We start from the raw sequence: 22,048 nt of genomic DNA, 5'->3' as shown, positions 1-22,048 counted from the left end.
AGCCTCTGAAAGAGTTTCAGTGGAACCGCTGTTTTCTGTTTGTACAGAAACTGACGTCACGGTTCGGTGCATGCAGTCAGATGAAGAATACATCTGAGTCAGTCACAGATGATCCACTCCAATCCAGAAGGGGGCGCATGTGGTAATGCAATGCTGTTTGCTAACCGCCACAACAGGCAAAAGAGCAGAAGAAGAAGAGACCATCTATGCACCAACCTAAAACAAGAATGGCTTCATTATTTATAATAATTATTCTATTTATTTTGTACTTTTATAACACAAGAGATGCTTTTCAGTTTTGTAGCTGATTGTGACCAAGTAACTTTTGTTTTTTATCAACCCTACAAAAAAATATAGCCTATGCAAGAGTGCATTCTGTTTACTGCTTAGTGCTTAATACACTAAAGGAGGCTGTACTGTACCAACTACCTCAGGGGGAACTAAATGCTGCTAGGTGGAACAAACTGTAATTTGCACTACTGTCTGTTCAAAATAAATGAAAAAAAAAAAGAAATCTAGCATTTGGGATTTGTTGCTTTTTCCTGTTGTACCAAACTCATATCGAACCATGACCCCAAACCCGAGGTACGTACCGAACCGTGACTTCTGTGTACCGTTACACCCCTAATGCATATATACAGTTGTGCTCAAAAGTTTGCATACCCTGGCAGAAACTGTGAAATTTTGGCACTGATTTTGAAAATATGACTGATCATGCAAAAAAAACTGTCTTTTATTTAAAGATAGTGATCATATGAAGCCATTTATTATCACATAGTTGTTAGGCTCCTTTTTAAATCATAATGATAACAGAAATCACCCAAATGGTTTACATACCCTTGAGTGTTTGGCCTTGTTACAAACACACAAGGTGACACACACAGGTTTAAATGACAATTAAAGGTTAATTTCCCACACCTGTGGCTTTTTAAATTAATTAGTGTCTCTGTATAAATAGTCAATGAGTTTGTTAGCTCTCATGTGGATGCACTGAGCAGGCTAGATACTGAGCCATGGGGAGCAGAAAAGAACTGTCAAAAGACCTGCGTAACAAGGTAATGGAACTTTATAAAGATGGAAAAGGATATAAAAAGATATCCAAAGCCTTGAAAATGCCAGTCAGTACTGTTCAATCACTTATTAAGAAGTGGAAAATTCAGGGATCTCTTGATACCAAGCCAAGGTCAGGTAGACCAAGAACGATTTCAGGCACAACTGCCAGAAGAATTGTTCGGGATACAAAGAAAAACCCACAGGTAACCTCAGGAGAAATACAGGTTGCTCTGGAAAAAGATGGTGTGGTTGTTTTGGAGGTGTGTGAGCTCTAAAGGCACGGGGAATCTTGTGAAAATTGATGGCAAGATGAATGCAGCATGTTATCAGAAAATACTGGCACACAATTTGCATTCTTCTGCACGAAAGCTGCGCATGGGATGCTCTTGGATTTTCCAGCACGACAATGACCCAAAGCACAAGGTCAAGTTGACCCTCCAGTGGTTACAGCAGAAAAAGGTGAAGGTTCTGGAGTGGCCATCACTGTCTCCTGACCTTAATATCATCGAGTCACTCTGGGGAGATCTCAAACGTGCGGTTCATGCAAGACGACCAAAGACTTTGCATGACCTGGAGGCATTTTGCCAAGACGAATGGGCAGCTACACCACCTGCAAGAATTTGGGGCTTCATAGACAACTATTACAAAAGACTGCATGCTGTCATTGATGCTAAAGGGGGCAATACACAGTGTTAAGAACTAAGGGTATGCAGACTTTTGAACAGGGGTCATTTCATTTTTTTCTTTGTTGCCATGTTTTGTTTTATGATTGTGCCATTCTGTTATAACCTACAGTTGAATATGAATCCCATAAGAAATAAAAGAAATGTGTTTTGCCTGCTCACTCATGTTTTCTTTAAAAATGGTACATATATTACCAATTCTCCAAGGGTATGCAAACTTTTGAGCACAACTGTATGCAAAAGGTTTTAAAACACTGTAAAATTTTGAGAACCAGTAGAGAAGTGTTAGATTCTCATTTTTATAAATGCAGCACATTGATTTTTTAAACTTTAACATACCGATTTATTGATGTGAACTACGACGCTTACTGAACTCTGCCATCTCCTTGTTGCAGACTTGTGTTGTAACATCAGGGAAGTTGTTATTGTATGCCAATTTACTGTCACAAATTTGCCATGTTAATTGATTATAAGTTTCATCCAACATAAAATCCTGGCAGACTCTACTGGAAAGCAGATGTGTTGAAGAGCTTGTGTGATTGCTTCATACAGATGAACAAACGGAGCGGATTTACAGATGCTGATAAAAAAGGTGCGGTTATTTTATAAGACTTTTGTAAATTTTTTTAATGCTGTTAGGCTTCTGAAATGTGTAGTTGTTCAGTGGTCGAGGAAATAAACACAGTCCAAAAATATCAACCGATTTCCCCAAAAGAAATCGTCTCCAGCTTTGGATTCGATTCCAACGTTTTGAGTCGCTTCTCTATTCCCAACGCCTCGGAATCGAGGAGTCGATTCTTTTGGAATCGATTCCCAGCCCTAAATAAAATATAAAGTGTAAAAGTGTACAGCAGTTGGATTGAGTAAATCTGAGGCACATAGATGATTGCAAGAATTGTTCAGAGAGTCTGACATTTAGGCATGTGCTCTTCTCGGCAGTCTTATCTTTCTGCAAAAGATCAACAAAAACACAGCTAGTGAGGGAAATCTTCCAGACCCTTAGAAACACCACTGTCACCCTGTCAGCATAGACTGTGGGCCACTAAAGCACCGCTCGAGTTCTGTTACTGCTCACTTCAACACCAAACATACACTTTTGTTTCCATTCCTCTCGCCCGTCACCTCAAACCACAGCTGTCACACTGTTTACCCTCCCTCTGCCCGTGGCTCACTAACTCTACCGGCTTCAGTCACAGCAACACTTTCTTGATTTCTGAACAGGCCAAGAGTCTCCAGATAAAGTGGTACTAAACTTCAAAGGGCTGAAGGAGACATTGAAGAGATGGGCAGAACATTTTTATTATCCGGATGATTTCTGCTGTGACAGTGGTGGAAGGAACAGAAACAGAACTACAGCTAAAAACAGAGAACAGCTTGAGCGCTAGTGAGGACAAAACCCTTGATAAAGACAATCAAGATAAGAGGCAAATTTGGGCAGAGAATGAGCAAAAGGGTAAATCTCATGAAAACATGCCCAGGTCATATTTAAAAAATATTAATATAGTCAAAAATATGATTTAACTTGCTGATGAATCAACCTGACTATATTAGCTAACACCAACAAAAGTAATTTTGATGGTTATATCAGGTAGAAGTACTGTGGCTCCACCAGGTTCAATACAAGTTAAACTCAATTGACAGCATTTGTGGCATAATGTTGATAACCACAAAATTGTATTTAGACTTGTCCCTCCTTTTCTTTAAAAAAAGCACAAATCTGGATTACAATGAGGCACTTACAATGGAAGTGAGTGGGGGTACATTTTTGAACCTTAAAATACTCACTGTTTCAAAACTATAGCCACAAGACATAAAGGATATGCATGTTATCATGATTTAAGTGTGATAAAATCACTTACTAAACTTTTTTGGTGAAGTTATATATAATTACACAACTTCGTAGCCATGACAATGTAATATCAACAAATCCTAAAATGACAGTAAAAAAGACAATTTAAACAACATTACAGTTGCTTACTAGGATCAAGGAATACGATCATATCACTCAATTTTACTGTCACTACACTGGCTGCCTGTTAGGCTTCGTATACATTTTGTAATTCTACTAACTACTTGAAAGCCTTGAATGGTGTAGCTCGTCAATACTTAAGTGATCTTCTTTCACACTGTAATCCATCACGTTCACTACGATCAGAAATTTCCGGCCTGTTGATAGTACACAGAATATAAAAATTCACAAAAGGGGTACATCCTCTTTCTATTTGGCTCCTAAATGTTGGAATAGCCTTCCTAGCATTGTTCGGGACTCAGACACACTCTCTCAGTTCAAGTCTAGACTAAAGACTCATCTCTTCAGCCAGGCATACACCTAATTTATCCTAATAATGCAGCATAACTCCTAGTTAGCATTAGTCTGTTCTGCTAGAACCAGAAACACACCTAATATTATATAACTCTGCTTTAAAATGAGTGGCATCTACACTAAAATTATTCTCTCTGTTTCCCTGTCTCAACCTCAGGATACATATCCCAAGGTTACCAGAGTCTGCCAGATCCAGCTTAGGTCCAGCCCGATGTCCTACTCCCACTGCTATGTGTTGCTGAGTGATGACTACTAACTGCAACCAGACAGCGAGGGGTGCTTTGATGATCACTGACTGCATCACTTCAGTCTACCACAATGAACTTCACAGAGGATGAACTGCTACCAACTCTAACAGTAATACTGGGATACTTCACTGTCCACTGCCTGCACCTCTGGCTTAGGATGGACTCCACAAAAATGAACTGCCACAAGCTTCCAGCCGGACTACGAGACACACCTCGCTGACCTCCACCAGCACCATCTTGGTCATAGGATGGACTACACTCTCTTATAACAGAATACATAGATGATAAATTAATACCAACTAAAGCCTTAAACAGCCAAATAAATGGACACTGCGTCTACGTGCACTTCTGCAAACAATTTGGGATGGAATTCATAAACATTAAATCATAAATCTTATTACTGTTCATACAAAATCCTTCAGTTTAAACATTGCCCTACCAACATCTACTCAGTTTACTTACATAAAACAAGAATTGTACTACACATATACTGTATACCTGCTATTGGCATAATATTCATACTGTTTAGCCAGAGGGGAACTGGCTGAGCCTGGTTTCTCCCAAGGTTATTTTTCTCCATTAGCTAACATCTTTTGGAGTTGTGTGTTCCTTGCCACAGTCGCCTTTGGCTTGCTCACTGGGGGCATGCTTTTAAATCTTGTTATTCATTAAGGACTTTAATAGCATAATTTTTGTTACAGCATAATTTTCTGTAAAGCTGCTTTGAAATTATGTGTGTTGTGAAAAGAACTATACAAATAAATATGACTTAACTTGACATTTCTGCCTTTGAACCCTAAAAAAATGGGCCCATTCACTTCCGTTGTAAATGCCTCACTGTAACCTTGATTTTTGTTTTGTTTTTAAGAAAAAGGAGGGAGGAGTTGAAATTAATTTTATGCCACAAATGCTGTCCATTGAGCTTAGGTTGTATTGAACCCGGAATATTCCTTTAAGGTAACAGTTGCAGGTTATAGAGTGTGGTACTTTATGGATTTGGAGTTCTTGCAGTCTTCCCTCATTAAAAGTTCTGGATTGGTGTCGTAACACATGTGATCACAGGTCCATTACCCCTCTCATCAGAATGTCTCAAAGCGATAGTTCAGGCACCAGAAGCCCTTTCATCGCTACACATCATTACACATCTCTCTAATGTTTCCAAGAACATGAAATCACTGACCTGACCCTCGTGTTCACCTCCAACTCTACTGCACATCAATTGTCTTCTACACCACTTGTCCACCAGTGCAGCCATCTGTGATTCACCAGTAGCCTGTGCAGAGCAAGTGTTCAAGCTCTTGTTTTAGGAGGGTTTCTTCATGTTCGTCTGCTCTCTTCACTCTTCAGTAAGCAACACATCCTCCAGTGCAGAAGTAGGTGCAGACAGTTGGGTTACTGTATGGATGGAGGTAACAGCTGTTTGGAGCAGCACACCGACCACAGTGACAGGTAATTAAGCTCTCAGACACTGTAAGCATGCAGTAGGTGCTTGAAAACATCTGCAAGCTCTCAAAAGGTCAGCCTTAGGAGGAAACACACTGGCCCAAAACTCCTCGATGGCTGACTGTCATTATATGTTTGAGACATTTAAGGACTGAAAATACATGAATACATAAACAAACTCTTTGCTAGTTATGCAAGCTCGTTTTCACGTTGTACTCCAAAAGGCATCAGAGCAAAAGTTATAACACAATGCAAATAAAAGTCGCAGTCTTAGGCCATAAACTTACTTAACCAAGTATACAGACGCAAATGCTTGGCGCACTGCAAGTACATGGTCTTGTTGAACATACTTACTTACTGTGGGGATAACAAAATCATTGTGCCATTACACTGTTTTATTTACAGGTGGCTAGCTATCAAAATATCAACTTTAGCTATCCTAATGAGTGAATTTACATGCACAGCAATTCACTGCATGATTCTGGGGCAGGGAATTAACATCATCATGGACTTTATAGGGAATAAAGTCCGTGATGATGTTCACGCCGTGAACACTGTTGCCTCTCTCCCGGATGAGCTAAATACTTTTTATGCTCATTTCGAGGGAAATAACACTGCCCTCGCGGAGAGAGCTCTCGCGCCCAAAGCTACAGAGGTTAGTTCACTCTCCGTCTCTGTAGTGGATTTAACCCGATCCTTCCGATGGGTGAACATCCGCAAAGCCGCGGGTCCAGACGGCATTCCGGGCCGCGTCATCAGAGTGTGTGTGAACCAACTGGCTGGTGTTTTTACGGACATTTTCAACCTTTCCCTCTCTTTGTCTGTAGTCCCCACATGCTTTAAAACATCCACCATTGTGCCTGTTCCAAAACAATCAAAAATAAGTTGCTTAAATGACTGGCGTCCTGTTGCTCTGACCCCCATCATCAGCAAATGCTTCGAGAGACTAATCAGAGATTACATCTGCTCTGTGCTGCCTCCATCACTGGACCCATTGCAGTTTGCTTACCGCAACAACCGCTCCACTGATGATGCCATTGCATCTACAATACACACTGCTCTCTCCCACCTGGAAAAAAAGAACACTTATGTGAGAATGTTGTTTGTTACAGCTCGGCATTCAACACCATAGTGCCCTCCAATGTTTATGTGAAACTCCGGGCTCTGGGCTTAAACAGCTCGCTGTGCAGCTGGATCCTGGACTTCCTGTCAAGCAGACGCCAGGTGGTTAGGATGGGCAGTAACATCTCCTCATCACTGACCCTCAACACTGTAGCCCCGCAGGGCTGTGTTCTCAGCCCACTCCTGTATTCTCTGTACACACATGACTGTGTGGCAACACACAGCTCCAATGCCGTCATTAAGTTTGCTGATGATACAACGGTGGTAGGTCTGATCACTGACAATGATGAAACAGCCTACAGAGAGGAGGTGCACACTCTGACACACTGGTGTTGGAAGCACAACCTCTCCCTCAACGTCAGTAAGACAAAGGATCTTGTGGTGGACTTCAGAAGAAGAGAAAGAGAACACAGCCCCATCACCATCAATGGAGCACCAGTGGAGAAAATCAGCAGCTTCAAGTTCCTGGGTGTCCACATCACTGAGGAACTCACATGGCCCGTCCACACTGAGGCCGTTGTGAAGAAGGCTCATCAGCGCCTCTTCTTCCTGAGATGGCTGAGGAAGTTTGGAATGAACCGCTACATCCTCACACGGTCCTACACCTGCACTGTAGAGAGCATCCTGACTGGCTGCATCTCCTCCTGGTACGGCAATAGCACCGCCCACAACTGCAAAGCCCTGCAAAGGGTGGTGCGAACTGCCAGACAGATCATAGGAGGTGACCTCCCCTCTCCAGGACATATATACCAGGCGGTGTGTAAAAAAAGCTCGGAAGATCATCAGAGACTCCAGCCACCCGAGCCATGGGCTGTTCTCACTGCTACCATCAGGCAGGCGGTATCGCAGCATCAGGACCCACACCAGCCGACTTCATGACAGCTTCTTCCCCCAAGCAATCAGACTTTTGAACTCTTGATCTCTCACGATCAATACATCAGCACTGCACTTTATTACTCTTATTATCTCTCACCGGACCGTCATAAATTATACTCTCTCTTAACAACGCACTGGCAACTTACTATCAACCGACAGCCTGAATGTCAATACAGTACAATACAACCTACTGTATATTTTAAATATACTATATATACTATTTTTATTGTATAATGTGTATTCTATATAGTGTGTATTGTATACTGTACATTGTATGTTATTATTTGTATATTGTGTTGTGTGTAATTATGTGTATATTAGACTTTAAATTGTGTTGTGTAAATCTGATGTTTATTGTAAATTGGTATATGTCTCATCACTGTCACGACTGCTATGTTGCTCGGAACTGCACCCAAGAATTTCACACACTATTGCACTTGTGTATATGGTTGTGTGACAATAAAAGTGATTTGATTTTGATTTGATTTGATTCGCTGAGAGAGTGATTCGGATTCAAACTGCTAACCTGATCTCCTGAGTTCAAACCCGTTTCGTCAATCTTTTCAGCTAATTCATAATAAAGACCCGGTTCAAAAGAGTCATTTGTTCGCGAATCAGACATATGGCTCGCATTGTGTTTGTTGTTGCATGCAGCGAGCTCATTTTAATAGAAAGGATGCAAAGCAGCATACTGTAAGACACATAAAATTTAATTCAGTACCTCACAAGATGATATCTGACGAAACCGCATATGAACACACACAAAGTGTTCCCGACCGTAGCCAATGGTGACTAGATTTTAAATTATTGTCTGAATTTTTTATCCCCTTTTCTCCCAATTTGGAAAGCCCAATTCCCACTACTTAGTAGGTCCTCGTGGTGGTGCGGTTACTCACCTCAATCTGGGTGGCGGAGGACAAGTCACAGTTGCCTCTGCTTCTGAGACAGTCAATCCGTGCATCTTATCACGTGGCTCGTTGTGCATGACACCGCGGAGACTCAATGCACGTGGAGGCTCATGCAACTCTCAGCGATCCACACACAAATTACCACGTGCCCTATTGAGAGAGAGAACCCCTAATCACGACCACGAGGAGGTTACTCCATGTGACTCTACCCTCCCCAGCAACTGGGCCAATTTGGTTGCTTAGGAGACCTGGCTGAAATCACTCAACACACCCTGGATTCGAACTCGCAACTCCAGGGGTGGTAGTCAGCATCAATACTCGCTGAACTACCCAGGCCCCCCTATTGTCTGAATTATTCATTATTAACAATTATTTTGGTTGCATTTGCAACCTTTTTAATCGCAGTCTGGAGCCCTGAGTCATATGCACACAGCACTTGTGAACACTGGATAGCAAGTAAGAATACCAATAAAGATGTTTACATGCAGAACGAAATAGGAGTAATGGGCAAAAATCGACATGTGTCACTTGAGTTTTGCTTAAACCTTTTAGAACCTTATAATAGATAATAGAACAAAGTTTTAGGCATTTACATGACATTACACGCAGTTGGCTAATTAAGCATAATCGGGCATGAAAATGAGCTCAATGAGAAAGAAACTTCTCTTCAAACTGTTGTCATGACAGTAGCTGACCTGAAAGAAGAAAAAAACACTTGAGCGTAAGACAGTCTGATGCTTATGCATGATAAAGTGCCCCAAGTGGCAATACACATGCATTGCTTTGTGAATTTGAACAATGCACAAAGGTATGTTTTTGGAGTATGTTTCTGACCTCAGTGTTAACCCCTATATACAGTTGAAGTCCGAAGTTTACATACACCTTAGCCAAATAATTTTAACCCTCTGGGGTCGACTGCTGGATTTTTTCCTCATAACAGCGGAAGCAACTTAAAATACTCCGTCATTTTTGGGCATACAGATAAGTGTAAGACATCAGACTTTAGAGACTATAAAGGGTCTACTTTTATTTGTGTACACTCACAATAACAACAAAACCTTGTGCTTTTGTAAAATAAAGAAAATATACAAGGTGTGCTTTCAGCCGTCTCTGTCTCTGCGAGCATCTTTCTGAAACACATCACAAAAATGAAATGAAACTCCACGAATACTTATCAGACAAACATGAAACATATGTCTAAAGAAAGCTTAAAATGTCTACTTTCAATGCAATCAATGTGATCAATGCAAATGGTAAACACCCCCAACAATGCCTTAAAAAACATCAAGTTCATCATCAGATTCATTCACTTTCCTGCGCGTTTGGAAGATGGCACACTACACAGGTGAGAAAGCTCCTGAATAGTGAGGAAGAGTTCACATTTTCCTCAGAAGAAGAGCGGGAATCCGACGAGGAACGTTTGCATTTTGAAGAGCGACTTGATCCAGCCGAGGATACAATTCTGGATGAGTAAGTCATTTAGTTTTACTTACATTAGTTGACATGCTATTTTATATAAACATGGACATATTATACTAGTTGGACTATTTCCAGACTTGCCAGCCAGGATTCAGAATATTGAAATTTGAAGTCCTAATAGGCAAGTTTTAGTTACATTTAAATGTTGTTTCGGCTAAAGCAGGTATTTAAATTGTATGCTGTATAATATAAATATGATATGTAATATGATATAAAAATAATATGAATGTTTAGATTATATTTTAACTAGTGTTTATGCTGCCTCATTATCATCAACGAAGCTTGTGCTTGCAAATATCTGTTCGGGTGTAAATGTGTAAAATGTGCTGTAAATATGCCCATATTAGAAAATCAGCATATTAGAATGATTTCTGAAGGATCATGTGACACTGAAGACTGCAGTAATGATGCTGAAAATTCAGCTTTACATCACAGGAATAAATTGCATTTTACAATATATTCAAATAGAAAAGTTATTTTAAATTGTACAAATATTTCACAATATCACTGTTTTTGCTGTATTTTGGATCAAATAAATGCAGCCTTGATGAGCAGAAGAGACTTCTTTTAAAAACATTAAAAAATCTTACTGATCTAAAAACTTTTAAACGGTAGTGTAGGTTTAAAGTTTTTAAGTAAAGTCTTTATGTATAGAAAATGTATAGTCAGATTACTTGATTTTGTGAATATGCTACAAACAATACATTCAATCATTAAGTCTCCTCACATTCATTCTCTCTCAGGGAGGGGTCTTTGTCTCCTCAGGTGTGAATCACATCAGTATTCATGATCATTCACGCCTCCTCGCATATGGCTTTTCTAACACTAAAAGTGTCTTACAAAAGTTAAATGACTATATTGTTTTGTATGAATGAGTGATCAGGATGGTTTTCACATCATTTCTGTAGCAAAAACTCTAGGCTACAAGATCCATTTCTCAAAAGTCTTGTGAACAAATGTTTAGTATGTGATATATGGCTTTATTTCAGTGACTTAAAATGTTTGTTTTTTCAAAAACCACACATAAACATTATTTTTTCAAAAATACAAACATGTATATACATGTTGCTCACATATTATTGTAGCCCCGTTTGTGCTGAATACAGTGTTATCAGACTTTAGCCATTAATATGTTTTTAAGCAACTGAAAAAAATCACAAATGTCAAGGCATGTCAAAACTTCTCCAGGGCCCAAAACACCCTCAGACCCCAGAGGGTTAAACTCAGTTTTTCACAATTCCTGACATTTAATCTTAGAAAATATTCCCTGTCTTAGGTCAGTTAGGATCACTACTTTATTTTAAGAATATGAAATGACAGAATAATTTTATAATAATTTATTTCAGCTTTATTTCTTTCATCACATTCCCAGTGGGTCAGAAGTTTACATACACTTTGTTAGTATTTGGTAGCATTGCCTTTAAAGTGTTTAACTTGGGTCAAATGTTTTGGGTAGCCTTCCACAAGCTTCACATAATAAGAATTTTGGCCCATTCCTCCAGACAGAACTGGTGTAACTGAGTCAGGTTTGTAGGCCTCCTTGCTTGCACACGTTTTTTCAGTTCTGCCCCACAAATTCTCTATTGGATTGAGGTCAGGGGTTTGTGATGGCACTCCAATACCTTGACTTTGTTGTCCTTAAGCCATTTTGCCACAACTTTGGAGGTATGCTTGGGGTTATTGTCCATTTGGAAGACCCATTTGCAACCGAGCTTTAACTTCCTGGCTGATGATTTTGAGATTTTGCTTCAATATATCCACATACATTTCCTTCCTTATGATGCCATCTATTTTGTGAAGTGCACCAGTCCCTCCTGCAGCAAAGCACCCCCACAACATGATACTGTCACCCCCATGCTTCACGGTTGGGATGGTGTTCTTCGGCTTGCCTCACCCTTTTTCCTCCAAACATAACAATGGTCATTATGGCTAAACAGTTCCATTTTTGTTTCATTAAACCAGAGGACATTTCTCCAAAAAGTAATATCTTTCTCTCCATGTGCACTTGCAAACTGTAGTCTGGCTTTTTTATGTCAGTTTTGGAGCAGTGGATTCTTCCTTGCTGAGCAGCCTTTCAGATTATGTCGATATAGGACTCATTTTACTGTGGATTTGCACTTTTCGCAATGCATCTCCTTCCTGAGTGGTATGATGGCTGCCTGGTCCCATGGTGTTTATACTTGTGAACTATTGTTTGTACAGATGAACGTGGTACCTTCAGGCATTTGGAAATTGCTCTAAAGGATGAACCAGACTTGTGGAGGTCCACAATGTTTTTTCTGAGGTCTCTGCTGATTTCTTTTGATTTTCCCATGATGTCAAGCAAAGAGGCACTGAGTTTGAAGGTAGGCCTTAAAATGCATCCACAGGTACACCTCCAATTCAGTACACCTATCAGAAGCTAATTGTCTAATTGTCTAAAGGCTTGACATCATTTTCTGGAATTTTACAAGCTGCTTAAAGGCACAGTTAACTTAGTGTATGTAAACTTCTGACCCACTGGAATTGTGATATAGTCAATTAAACATGAAACAATCTGTCTGTAAACAATTGTTGGAAACAATTACTTGTGCCATGCACAAAGTAGATGTCCTAAACAATTTGCCAAAACTATAGTTAAATATTAATATTAAACTAATATTAAAATCGGTGGAGTGGTTAAAAAATGAGTTTTAATGACTTCAACCTAAGTGTATGTAAACTTCTGACTTCAACTGTATATATATATACTGTATATACAGTATATATTCAAACCAAATCATTTTCATAGAAATTCATTATTCACAGTCAGCCATTATTATTTAATCCATGAGTGAAAGTGTTCAATAACAGGGTGGTTACTGAAATGAATCATGTATTATTCAGCTGGTCATGTGATTCTAACATCTCTATGTGTAATAAAAGAGCTTTTTAAAAGGTTAATGATATGACTGGATTACTCATCTCATGCGAGTGTTCATGATTTTATACACTTCTTTCAAAAATTATTATTTATTACTAAACCTTTTTTAATAAGGAAAAAATACTGAGTGCACCTTAAAATATTGTTGAAAGTGAAAGTGAAATCTCATTACCAAAATCACACCGATATAGCTGTATATTAAACATCAAATGTACAAATATATTCTTATTAGAAGCTCAACACGCAGCGCCAGCTGAAGCCTTGGCTCTAATTGGTCCGTGGGGCAGGCTGGAGTGTCACGTCCTAACATTAATCATTACAGATGCATCACCTGTGCAGTACATGTAATGTACAGTAGGTGGGGGTAATACTCCCAAGGTGTGAATAGCCATTAAACAAAAAGTGGCCTGGTAATTATAAATTTGCCGTCAGATATGAAGGTAGAACCAAGAAGGCAGAACTTTTATTCCCATAGAGACCAACCAATCAACAAAACAAATTTGAAGTTGATAAAATACACTCATCAAAATTTTAGCTAGCCAGATTGATGCCTTTTTCATGCATTGATAATCAGAAAATGTTCCTTAAGATTATCGATCTATATCAACATTTTTTTCAGATATAAATAGTCAGTGTTGCCAACTCTCACACTACCCAAGAAAATCTCACGCCAAATGACAGGACATCGTCATTCAATGTAAAGTAATTAAACATAGCTACAAATCTGCTCATATGTTCTTTTTATCGTCGGCATGGTGATTGGAATTGCGGGCCGGTCAAGTAAATGTAGTTACATTCATTTCGCATTCAGCCCTTTATAAGTGCAAAATATACACCCGAACTGAAAAGCTCGGTTTCTGAAACTTGTTTCATGTGTCGCACGGACCAGCACATCGCACATCTGTTGAGCAAGCCATCTTCACTGGATATCGCGGCGCAGACTATACAATAACTGGTATTGTAACAGAAATGTCAGAGTTTCATATGAAATCTCTTAAGGGCAATATAAGACTTTTTACAGCTGTGAAATGTGTAGTTAAATGTGTTTAACTACAACTGTGTTTAACTGATTAGACTTAGTTTTCTCATATCAAATACTAGTCTATTTTTTTAGAATGACTAGCTGGCCTAACCAAATGAATGAGGATGGCCTTAAATGCCACTGTTAAACCATGGAAGAACTATGGTAAACTTTTAGCAGGGCAAGTACAATGAAAGAAGAGGTTTAAAGTCTGGACCTCCATGAAATATGGACAAATTATGGACGAAGTTTTCCTCATGTTCTCATTATGCCCGTTACCCAGCAAACTGGCCATATTTGCCTTTAGATAGTTCAAGAGATTACTTAAAGGTGCTGTAAGCGATTTTCTTTTTTTCATGGAAAAGTATGCAAAAAAAAAAAATAATTTTCCTACTCCCTTAAAGATATTAATGAAATAAGTGTCCTGAGATCTCTCTGTGACAGCTACAGACTTTGTAAACAGCAAACAAAAATGTGTTTGTGGACCGCAGACATTGACACTTTCACCTGTCAATCATTCTGCTCATTCTCATAGTGTTGCATTTGAAGCGGATCATTCAGGCTATGACTGATAATGTTTGTCAGTTGAGGGCACTATTGTGCCTCTGTTGAATTTGACTGCCACAGGAACAAACAATGTTGCTCTTTTTGGTCTTAAAATTATCTTTGAAGGGCAGGGTTTGGAATGAGGGGGCGTGGTTAGTTCAACGCCTCGTCACGCGAAAGCCTTAGAACGCTAACTCACCTTTAAATCATTAAGTCAGATACTATAAGCAGGTATACTCATACAGTCAGAACATTACAACTGACCCTTTAGAAATAAAGTGCTAATTAAATTAAGTAGTTTGATTAGTACTAGGACTGTCAAACGATTCAAATATTTAATCACGATTAATCACATCATTTTTTGTAGTTAATCGCGATTAATCGCAATATCTTTATAAACATGAGTGGACAAAATATGCTTCATCCAGATGTATTTTTCAGTCATCCACACAAAACCTACCTCACAAACATAGTTGAACAACAGAAAATGAACACAACTCAATTCAAATTATGTACAAAATATGGTAGTTGGAAGTGTATTATGACAGGATTTATATGCTTCTTTTATGGAATTTTGACAGACATGCAAAAAAGTCTGCACTGTCATTTACAACTGACAACTCTGTGTAAAACACACCAAGAACTCCTTTAAGATCCTGGTCACAATTGTAACCGATGGGATTAAATGGGTTAATGATAGTGTAGTTTACCTGCAGGGTTCCAGCAATGTCTCCAACTTCTGCACTGGCTAGTGCACTATCAAACAGAAACACTGTGACAGACAGCAGCAGGGTTTCCGTTAGCCGGTAATCAGTAGCGCCACTACCTATACGCGTATTACGCAGTAGTGTAGAGCACCAACTCCCTAGGGGGGCACCAGAAACTCCAACAGCTGCCCTTACTCGCATGTTATATGTTATTCAAGGACCCGGTAGCAGTCGCGGAACACTGACGATCGCCTCGTGCTCACAGTTGCATTTCGTGCTCGCACCACGCCTCGCAACTTTTGCCTCGCACTCGTACCGCACCTCACAGTGCAAGGCAGGTGTTCAAATGGCAGCTGTCTTGCCACTGCAATGATGTTACAATGTTAGGAGCTCTATCTGTGCTTTTTGGGCACGTTCTACTGCTGTGCTACATTGATCAAATGCTTGGCGCAGGTCTCAGCATAATGTCTCCCACCATCTGTTTTCCCGACGGCAATGCATGTGACATTAGCGGCGTGTGCGTGAATTGACTCACTTCTCATGAACTACGGTTTATTGAAAGCGTCATATTATGCGCTAAAGGCATTAAAAGAAAATGTGGCATTAAACTAATTTTGCATTAACGTGTTAACAACAACAGCACTAATTAGTGCAGAACAAAATAGTTCGATTTTCCAAAGCACCTTGAAGTAAAATATAAATAAATCATTTTTAAATTCAAAAGGTTCCATCAAAACAAGGTTATCAAAATAACTCCATGATTTCCAATGAAAACATGCAATTAAGTTAAAAATAATTGCAATTATGTAATCAACCAACCTTGAGCGTGTGGATGACCATGTAGGTCATCTACCACTGAAGACCATTTTTGTGCCATATTGTATGTGTGTGTTTTAAAATGGTCAATTCCAGGTTAACTGGTGTAAGTGGGCACAAAAACTAATAACAATTTTCATTGTATAGTTTGATTAGGTTGTGTCTGGTGTTACAAATTGAAGATGGTTGGCCAAATAACACAAAAAATGCCATGCACCCCACCGAGAGTGAGAACCACATTATAGCGACCACGAGGAGGTTACCTTGTGACTCTACCCTCCATAGCAACCGGGCCAATTTGGTTGCTTAGGAGACCTGGCTGGAGTCACTCAGCATGCCCTGGATTCGAACTCGCAACTTCAGGGGTGGTAGTCAGTATCTTTACTTGCTGAGCTACCCAGGCCCCGCGTCCTCCTGTATTAAGTTCAGTAAATGTTATATCACCCCCTTGTGGTCTCCCAAAGCTATTACACCACACTACATTAAACAGGAGGCCAACTGACAGTGAATTGGAAAGCACACAAATTAGGCTTCTAATTTAAATGTCGGCTAATGTTAATATATTGATGCCTCAAAAACAGAGAAAATAACGTGCCAATCAATAATCGATGTTTCCATATTTTATGACATCCCTACTAGCCTCCTTTCAAACACTTTATTTTAAAAAAGGCAACTTTGTTACACATTCCATATTTATTTATGCAATACAAATGACTGATGAATGTCAATAACCTTGCTTCATCTCTAGGGTTGCCCCCTGATAGTCAACCAAACGTTAGTTGATGAGAAGAGTTTTGGTCGATCAAGTTTTTATTGGTCGGTTGGTCGCAGAAAAAACTCCACATAAAGAACTACGAACACCGGTATTACCTCTGGTTGGACGCCAGGTGCTACTCTGAGGTCATTTTCATTAAGCAGGGTTAGGGTTAAGCCTACACAATAAAGCAAGACACCTTGATTTCAAACTTTGAAATTTATTTTTATTTATTTGAACTAAAAATTCAAATGAAACTGAAAAAAAAAAAAAAAATGCAATTAAAATGTGTGTTGTTCTTTTTGAAAGATGGCTTTACAACATTTGTCAACATATCTCTGGCAAAGAACATACTTCATCTGTGCATTCTCTACCGGTCCGGAAAATACATCGTGTGTGTGAATAAATTCGTTTTGTTCCCTCCTTCACGATATATATATATATATATATATATATATATATATATATATATATATATATATATATATATATATATTTATCGCAATACCCAATTACATCGGCAAGCCCTGGGCTGAGGGATTGGTGAATATTCTTGCTTTAGTGATTTTGCGTTGAAAATTAAATTTATTTATTTAAAAAATGAAAAATTTAAATCAAATACATTTCTAAATTCAAATTGCACTCCAAACGAAATGAAAAAGCAATTAAAATAATGAAGTGATAAAAGAATAATATATATATATATATACACACCTTTCCATTTACCGTCAGGCAAGAATCCGTCTTAACATCATGGCAGAAAATGACTTACACAAATGAAGAAATAAAACAATTATAAATGTAAACATAATTATAATGATGATAATAATCACTGAAATATAAATCATGGTTCGAGATGAATGTGTTTTTGTATTATTTTATGATTTAATCACAGATGTATAGGCTGCAGAGTTGGTCACAATGAACTGCTCTGTGGAAATAAAGCGAACTGAACTCAAAACACCTCCTGAGCTGAGATGTCTGAGGTCATTTGCAGCACTCGTAGACGATACTGTTCTTGCAAAAAAAAATAAAAAATTCAGAAGACAGAAACAAAGAAAGTGAGAACCTTTTACATGCACGTGTTCCACAAGACTGCACGCCTCCGTGCAAACAGCGTATCATACATGCGCATAGACGGCTTTTCTGTCATCTGTTCTTAATATAATAAAGTGTGTTTCTTCAAGCGTGTGTCTGTGTGTCTATGGGCAAATTATTTGTAATATTAATCTGATAATAATAATAGCCTAATAAATAATAATAATAATTTAATACATGGGAAAAGGAGCCAAATATCGTCTTGACATGGTCAAAGGCATCAGCTATTGTTGATCACTCTGACCATCATCTATCCCCGAGATCATCGTCTGTCGGCACAACCCTAATGTGCATTTCTCTCTATAAATTAACTAAATGTTCAGACAGTCTCCTTGCTGGTTTTTCCGACACATTCAGGATCATTACCGCTTTTGCCAGTGTCGCTGCGACTCGCTTCGTGTGCGCTTGTATATTTTAAAGGCTCATTATTACGGTTTAGTATTTCTCTGTAATGCAGAACAGTGTTAGCAATGTTACTTATTCTTTCTCAGCCCTGGAACTCAAACCGTTTTCAAAAAAATATATTTAAGTAATTAAATTATTATCATAAACGTCCGACAACTTATCGACTAATGGCTTAAACTAAGGACTACTAGTCCATTAGGAAAATCTTTGGTCGGGGGCAGCCCTACTCGTCTCCTTCAAAACCCTGATGTTTCTTTCCTTCGTGGTTCACAATAGTTATTTTCCTAATTAAATCACAGTTAATGGTAGAGTTTGGGTAAGGGGTTAGACTTCATGGTTAGGTTTAGATTTGTGTTATGGGTAAAACCAAGCAAAAATCATTACATTTTTTTGTTGGTTTTGTCTGTTTTTCCTCTATGGGAGTAAAAGTTGCACATTTTTGTACAAGGTACAATTTCTTACAATTTCACCACCTTGTACTATTATCACGACTTGTCATGAGAGCAGGTTGTCACAGACATTTTACTTGATGCATCACACCTGGTTAGGACCCGGTGTATTATTTCACTGGTTTTGAGATAAGCCTGCTTACCTGGCATCTTTTTCTTTTGACCTACTTGGAGTGGGGTTTACAGCAATCCATTTTTCAAACTGACTATCTGAAGATGCTACTTGCAATATAAAATACCTACTCTCAGCACTTCCTCTATGCAAGAACTGATTTAATTGGCTTCTTCACATCAGATGCAAGCCAACAGACAAATATGATAAAAACAGGGAAATACTGTATATACTATGTGCACAACATCTACAGTTTGAAGCCCTTATTTGTTTGAAGCTCCCTGGACACACAACTAAGAACGTCAACTGAGGTACACTTAAACACATTTATGATAATTTATGGTTACTGAAAAAGGCTCAGGACTCAAGTGTAGGTATATGCTCTGATTGTTCCCATAGCTCAACTGGCACAGCATGGCACTAGAGCAACAATATGAAGGTGAGTAAATGATGACAGAATGTTCTCTTGTGGGTGAACTGTCCCTTTAAATGTCCAAATCATTTCTGGGGCCACTGTATATACTTATGTTTGACTTTCAACCCAGGAAACATATTTACTTCATGTTTATCTTTACACATACTTTACAAAACGCTCTGACATTGGATCAGACCTGTCATTGGTCAAAAGCTAACAATGCTACAGTAGAATGAAGATCTGAACAGATTTGACAAAGCAACTTACAAAAGCAAAAGAGCTCTGGCAAGCCCAACACTTTACACTTTCCAGGTGATGCTGTTCGTTTAATAACACAGTGATAAAATACAGTACTAAACATCCTCATCTGCCGTGATGAAGTGGAGTACAGCAGTAAACCTGGTAAAGCTCAATGCATGGGCATATACATCAAACAGCAGAATAAGCCACATTAAAACACATCCTCTCACTATACACACACACACACACACACACACACACACACACACGGTACCTTGGCACTGGAAGCCTTGCTTTCCAAATCCCCTGTAGAGAAGCATTAGATAGAGAAAGACAGAGAGAAATATGTCCATTAGTGATAAAGCGGCAAAACAATATCTGATGATGTAAATTCTTTCAACACAGCTCAGATTAGTTTCCGTGCTTTCTCTCTAAATGAGGCAGAAAGTTTGAAAGGTATTAAAAGAGGATATAGATATTAAAATGCTGTGAAAAACACTGAACATCTGTTGAGCAATTATGTGTTTGATGATGTCATAAAATTATCCTCTGAGTGTGCATTTACTGTTCATTATTATCTGAAAAACATGTCTTTAGTCTCAAATAATCAAATGGATCATATTCAAATTACTAATTCAATTTAGATATGTTTTATTAAATGTATTTACATATCTATTTGTTTATTTATTTTGAAAATAATTGTACTGAACATAATACCATCTAGCATTTTGTAATATTATAGATAAATCAAAAATTATATATATGAATAAAATAAAATAAATAAACAAAATAAACATATAGAAGACAAATAAAATAGACAGGAATGAAATGCATGTGTAATGTTTGCTATTATTTTTTAACATTTATTTAATACTTTTATTTCCCACATAAATAAATAAATAAATAAATGCAACTGATTAATTATTCATTTTAAAACAAACATTGCAATACAATAAAATCGAAAAATAAATTTAATAAATATAAAAAATAAATATAAATACTTATTTTAAATATTATTAGATATAAAAATATATAATAATAATGAAAATAAATATTAAAATGCAATGTAATAATAATATATCATCTAGAGACTGTTGTGCGTGAAAATCCCAGGAGATCAGCAGTTACAGAAATACTCAAACCAGCCCGTCTGGCACCAACAATTATTCATGTGATTATCTAATCAGCCAATCGTGTGGCAGCAGTGCAATGCATAAAATCAGGCAGATACGGGTAAGGAGCTTCAGTTAATGTTCACATCAACCATCAGAATGGGGAAAAATGTGATCTCAGTGATTTGGATCATGGCATGACTGTTGGTGCCAGATGGGCTGGTTTGAGTATTTCTGTAACTGCTGATCTCCCGGGATTTTCACACACAACAGTCTCTAGAATTTACTCCGAATGGTGCCAAAAACAAAAAACATCCAGTGAGGGGCAGTTCTGTGGACGGAAACGCCTTGTTGATGAGAGAGGTCAACAGAGAATGGCCAGACTAGTTCGAACTGACAAAGTCTATGGTAACTCAGATAACCGCTCTGTACAATTGTGGAGAGAAGAATATCATCTCAGAATGCTATTCTGAGATGCGGGTTGGCGCTGTTTTGGCGGCACGAGGGGGACCTACACAATATTAGTCAGATGGTTTTAATGTTGTGGCTGATATATATATATATATATATATATATATATATATATATATATATATATATATATATATATATATATATATATATATGTATGGCAGAGGCTATTTGCACTAAGTGTAAAAAGCAACAAAAAGCATCCCACAGAGTCCCACAGACACCCTACATCAACCCCTACCCCTAATCATCCCTTACAAAAATTAATCATGGTTTTACTACATTAACCATATTATCACTATGGGATTTTTCTAGTAAAATCATAATAACCACAAAATTAAACATGGATACTATTAACTACTATTAACATCATGTTACTGTAGTAACACCATGGCTAGTACATCAGAAATATAGTTTCCACCAAAACACATGGTTACAACAATATTACTACAGTAAATCCATGGTTAATTTTATCCGGATCAAGTCCTTCTCTCAACTCCTCGACCTTCACTGTGACCAAATCACTGCGAGGAATCTCTTTTATTTATTACTATAAGTAGTACTATAGGAAATATTAAGAGTAGAGACATGGGAAAAGTATGTCAAGGGGTGGGATTCAAACCCAGAACTCCAGTGTGACAACACACACAAATACTGAAGTTACACCCAGAGCTACTACAGCTGTACATGAGGATGCTGTTTGTTTTAAAATCCTGTGTTTCCACCAGATTATTGGAGCGCAAATAGTCACTTAGTTATCCAATCTCTTAATCCACTAAATGTCTAACCCGTTAACCAGATTAATGTCTCTGTCCCATCACAAAAAATTAAAATATGCCCACCTTCATTTGATCAGCAGTTGACC

General features: G+C 38.3%; 1 protein-coding gene across 2 annotated transcripts in view; it reads right to left on the bottom strand.

Moving 5' to 3' along the window:
* The window catches only part of LOC127450329 (protein kinase C alpha type-like), a 271,450-nt gene that overhangs the window by 248,481 nt on the left and 921 nt on the right, over window positions 1–22,048 (bottom strand). For both annotated transcript variants that reach the window (XM_051714339.1, XM_051714340.1), the window contains exon 2: window positions 19,875–19,906. In XM_051714339.1, the coding sequence (XP_051570299.1) occupies window positions 19,875–19,906 (32 nt within the window). The remainder of the gene's footprint in view (window positions 1–19,874; window positions 19,907–22,048) is intronic.

The sequence above is a fragment of the Myxocyprinus asiaticus genome, chromosome 13, assembly GCF_019703515.2.
Source record: "Myxocyprinus asiaticus isolate MX2 ecotype Aquarium Trade chromosome 13, UBuf_Myxa_2, whole genome shotgun sequence".
Taxonomy (NCBI): domain Eukaryota; kingdom Metazoa; phylum Chordata; class Actinopteri; order Cypriniformes; family Catostomidae; genus Myxocyprinus; species Myxocyprinus asiaticus.
This window is presented reverse-complemented; position numbering and strand designations above follow the sequence as displayed.